The sequence below is a fragment of the Pseudomyrmex gracilis genome, unplaced genomic scaffold (assembly GCF_002006095.1).
Source record: "Pseudomyrmex gracilis isolate BER0280 unplaced genomic scaffold, ASM200609v1 scaffold_69, whole genome shotgun sequence".
NCBI lineage: Eukaryota > Metazoa > Arthropoda > Insecta > Hymenoptera > Formicidae > Pseudomyrmex > Pseudomyrmex gracilis.
The window spans coordinates 189,635-194,344 of NW_018020653.1; the positions used below are offsets into that span (position 1 = coordinate 189,635).

The 4,710-nt window shown below is 40.7% G+C and overlaps 1 protein-coding gene across 1 annotated transcript in view; it reads right to left on the reverse strand.

Moving 5' to 3' along the window:
• Nucleotides 1-4,504: 4,504 nt before the first annotated feature.
• LOC109854570 (DNA-directed RNA polymerase II subunit RPB1-like) overlaps nucleotides 4,505-4,710 on the reverse strand; it is a 1,129-nt gene continuing 923 nt past the window's right edge. Inside the window, exon 3 of the mRNA XM_020427787.1 lies at nucleotides 4,505-4,700. Coding sequence (XP_020283376.1) covers nucleotides 4,505-4,700 — 196 coding nt within the window. The remainder of the gene's footprint in view (nucleotides 4,701-4,710) is intronic.

Genomic DNA, 4,710 nt, shown 5'->3' on the forward strand with positions numbered 1-4,710 from the left:
AGCTTTATTCGGCTGCTTTTGAAATCCTCTAAGAAGAGCTCTGCCTACGAGAGCTCTGGCTGGCTTAAGCGATGTTTAGCGAAGGATCCGCTATTATATTTGGAAGTACCCGTGTACGCGCTTAAGCACCCCGATGTCAGGTCAAACTGCCTTTACAACAATAGCTCCGTTATTATCTCTCCCTCAAGCGCGAATTGTTCCGTTAACATTTCGATTCTAAGGAAACAAGGTTTCAAGGACGTGGCGTAACACAACTGTTAAGGAATATTCGAGATTTACGAAAAGCAACAGCTGTTCACGCGTACATACACGTACGACATGTTCCAAGAGATAAATAGCTCTCGCTGAGGTGATCGGCCTGGCCGATTCTTCCCGATCATAAGCTAGCGACTGCCGGCAAATAGCGAGCAAAAGTTAATCGTCTGCGAGCAGTCAGGACGCGCGATTCCTAAGCAGCCGATCTAACCGCGCAACAAAGTAGTTATTTCAATTTGTATCAGTGTTAATATGTATGTATGAACTCAGTTAACAAGTGTCGCGCATTAATCAGCTCTCAGCCGAAATCCTTCCATCGATTCCTTACACAACGTATCGCAAATCGTAAACGGTACAAAATATCAAATAAAAAAACACACCAAGCTGTATATTAACTCCAACAAATATGTGCGATAGAAAATTTGCAAGTATTTTACAAAAATACGCGAGGAAGAAAAGTTAATTTCTCTCGGTTAATTAAAAGTTTCTCTCGCACAAATTTTGTCTTCCTTCTTCGTTCCTGCGAATGTGCGATGCGAACAATTGAATCGGATGGATCGTCATCGAGGAGCTAATGTGCAGAAGAACACGAGGTTTCTTAGTGTACGCTTATTTCTCTCTGATTTTCCGGCGGATGATTCGATAAGCCTCGAAGTAATCAAGTTCTAGTGGCAGCTGCCTACGACACCGCGTGGCAAGGCCCGCGCTCGTAATCCGTGGAACGGCCATATTGAAACGGAAACACAGAGGCCGCTGACAGCAGAGATTAGAGAATTACTGCGAGCCAATAACCATTAAAGAGAACGACCGACAGTGTTCCGCGACCGCAAGCTGGGCTTTAAACGGCCCAATATTAAACAGCGTATTGCGCGGATAGCAACGACGCGAAGCACACACTCAAGTCGCATCACGTAAGCAAAAGATCGGCTGGGGAAGAAACTTCGAAAAAACGCGACTTGCCGATGTACCGTACGTTTGAGCGTTAATTTTTTCGATCGACAATTTCTTCCACAAAATTTTTGACTAATTTAAATACGTATTTTGAAGTGCGGCAATGAGCTTCGCGAGAGAACAATTTGTGAATTCCCAATATCGCGAATTTCTTTCTCTCTCTCTCTCTCTTTCTCACACACACACACGATTATAGTCTGTTAAAGTTTCATGTGCGCGCGAAAATTTCGAGAAACTATTGCAATTCCGTCCATCGTCCTCTTCTTTTTCCTCCTTCCTCTCTCTCATTCTTTCTCCTCGGAGGCACAAGGTGAATTACTTTTACTCTGTTGCTCCGACGCTTCAACCGATAAACTTTACACGTTGAAAGATAGAAATTGGTTGTAAGAAATTGGAAGTTTTAATAATGTTTGCGAAGAAATAATGGACTGTGCGCGCCGCGATGTATCGTAAGACAATAATTTCGTTAAGTTTGTGCGCACACACGCACACACACACACTTACATGAAAAAGTTTATTTATAAATACTTAAATTTATAAGTTCTTGAAAACTGCCAACTCTCTCTGTTCGAACACATGAACTTTTTTCTATATCGGGGGACACAGAGAGAAACAAATGTTAAATTAATGCGTTCGATATATTTGCGAACACATTATTATGAAAAACAGACAAAGTTCCGCTCGCGCGGCAGTTTATTTACATTAAACCAACTTCCTTTGTTGTTCTGTCTTCTTTGACGTTGGTTAAATTACCCTTGGAAAACCGGTGGAAACTTTTAATAATATTCGCGGAAGAAATAAACGAGCACGTGGTGACTACGTTGGACATTTTCGAAATTAAATAATTTGCTGCTTGAAACACAAATTTCTTTCGTATTCTTTGAAAGAGAGAGCTGACACTTAAAAACTTAAAACTTTTTAAATTACTCTCATATTTCAGCTATAACAGTGCGATCTAACTAAACTACTGATACAATCATATGCGCCAAATTGTGTGTATGTCTCTCTCTCTCTCTCTCTCTCTCTCTCTCTCTCTCTCTCTCTCTCTCTCTCTCTCTCTCTCTCTCTCTCTCTCTCTTTATCTCTTTCTTTTACGTAGATATTGCTGCTGTCTGTCGGAAGTAGAATCTGGAAGAGTTTTCAACACGAGTAAGAACAATGAGTATCAAGTCGCGATCAAAGCCGCAAGAAGAAGGATTGATGAAAGTATTTAGCAAACTACTTCGCGGTCAAAGTGGATTAGAGAGTTAACCCCGAAATGGAACTTCTCAGGTGGTGGGAAACGAGTTGCAGTAGAGTATATAACTTCAAACGCTTTTCGAGAGATGAGGGCTTCGCTCGGCGACGACGGCGGCGGTAAATTAGAGCGATTGTGCGTTCCGCCGTTGCGCGGATATCGCGCTGGAAGTGGGAAAATTTTTGGCCGCGTATCAGATGTGTATTTGTCGAAATAAAAATCTCTCCGGGGAAAGGGGAAAATATTCGAATTTATACAGTCGGCGATTCTAAAACGCGATAAACGATGCCGCACGCTATCAGACATTTTTATCCCTATTCGCGAATGATAAACGAGCTTATACGAACTAGTACCGCGCTCGCAATACAATTCTTATCCGTGCGTTTTAAAGCCTCGCCGCGGAAAGCTACTCCATTTTCATGAGAAATCCCATATCCCGATCTCTTGCATTTAAGAATTAAAATCCAAAGGTTATAACTTCCTCCCGTCTTCGTCTTTATATACATTCGCATTTATTGCGTAACTTTAACATCCGCTTGAATAAAAGACACTGTTTTACGGGAAGAGAGAGAGAGAGAGAGAGAGAGAAATGGCATTAGAACACACAGAAATAAGAGTTACGTCCTTATAGTTAATATATGTTTTTCTTCTTTTATTGTTCCATTCGAGTTTCCTTCCGACCGTCTCGGCTGCTTTCAGCTACCAGATTTTCTTCATTTGCTTCAAATCCCCCTTTTGCGTTCATACGTACATTCTCGTTCCGTACTGAGAAAACATCCTTATCGACAAATCGCAATAAAAGAAGAAGAAAACCACGCAACCGTTTCGCTCGCTTAAATTTTTTGCTAAGAAAACTATCGAACATATGCAACCTGAACGTGTTTCATCTTTTCGCCATGTGAGAATTTTCGCTGTCACCGCGAGCGAGCTATCGTCAATTGGTCGCTGTACTTTCTTTTTCTCTCTCTCTCTCTCTCTCTCTCTCTCTCTCTCTCTCTCTCTCTCTCTCTCTTTCCGAGACTTAATTCCAACTCCGTATCCAGGCAAAGAACCGTACGAACTCGTCCGCTCAGTTGCGACAGAAGTTTCCAATAATGTGAAACTAGTTAGCGACTTTTTTATGTTATATATATATATATATAACATAATGTATATATATCGCGCATGTGTCGCACGCGCGGCCGCTCAACTCGGACACGTACCACCAAGTAAGTGTGACTTATCGGTTTTTCGAACAGTGACAATCTTAACATTATTTCTTGGGAAATTGTTTGGAAAAAAAAGTTCAGTCATGAGCAAACTGCGATTGAGGTATAATTAAAACTTAAAAGCGCACAGACAAAAATATCTTACCGAGAGAGAGTTGAAACTGCGAAGATTCGAAATTGCGTTACACAGCGTGTCGTGCGACGTGTCGAATATTTCGATTCGTGATCGTTTGTTGAAACATCCGCGCATATCGCATATATCGCGCGCGTGTGCCTCTCGGTTGTAGATTGTCTTTTTATGATAAAAAAAGACACAATTTGGGCGTTTCGTGATCCTTTCGCACATTGGATGCTTGAAAATTTGATACGTGTGAAAAATTGATACGTTCCGTGCCGCGTAGGTCGCATACGCCCCGCGTTGATTTTTCCGTTCAAGCCATTCAAAATGTTTTATAAAAATATTTGTATGATTTTTGTAGTATTATAAATAGTGTAAATCATATGTCAAGCAAAATGATTAATTCTGATAAAATAGATCCGCGTGTACGATCCGCGCAGCATGAACGGAAAGTCATCGAAAATCCGGCATAGAACGTGTCAAATATGTGTATACGTAATATTTTTACGTGTACATATATATGTATTTTTGCATGCTATTATTTATTTCATTATTGATCAAAAATTACAAGTCAATTTGTCTTATAGTGCAAATATCAATATATATTAGTGCATTTTTAACATTTGTGTATTAAATTTTTTTTTAATTATAACTTTTTGATTCCTTCGAAAATAGTGCAGGTTTGGGCGTTGTTTAAGCCTTTGCTGTTAAAGAGTTAATTTGTCAAGTTGTTGATTAGTGACATGGAGGTCCTGTTGGCTTTGTTGGTTTTGTTGGTTTTGTTGGTTTTGTTGGTTTTGTTGGTTTTGTTGGTTTTGTTGGTTTTGTTGGTGATCCAGTTGGTCCTGTCGGGCATTCAGTTGGTCCTGTCGGGGATCCAGTTGGTCCTGTCGGTGATCCAGTTGGTCCTGTCGGGGATCCAGTTGGTCCTGTCGGTGATC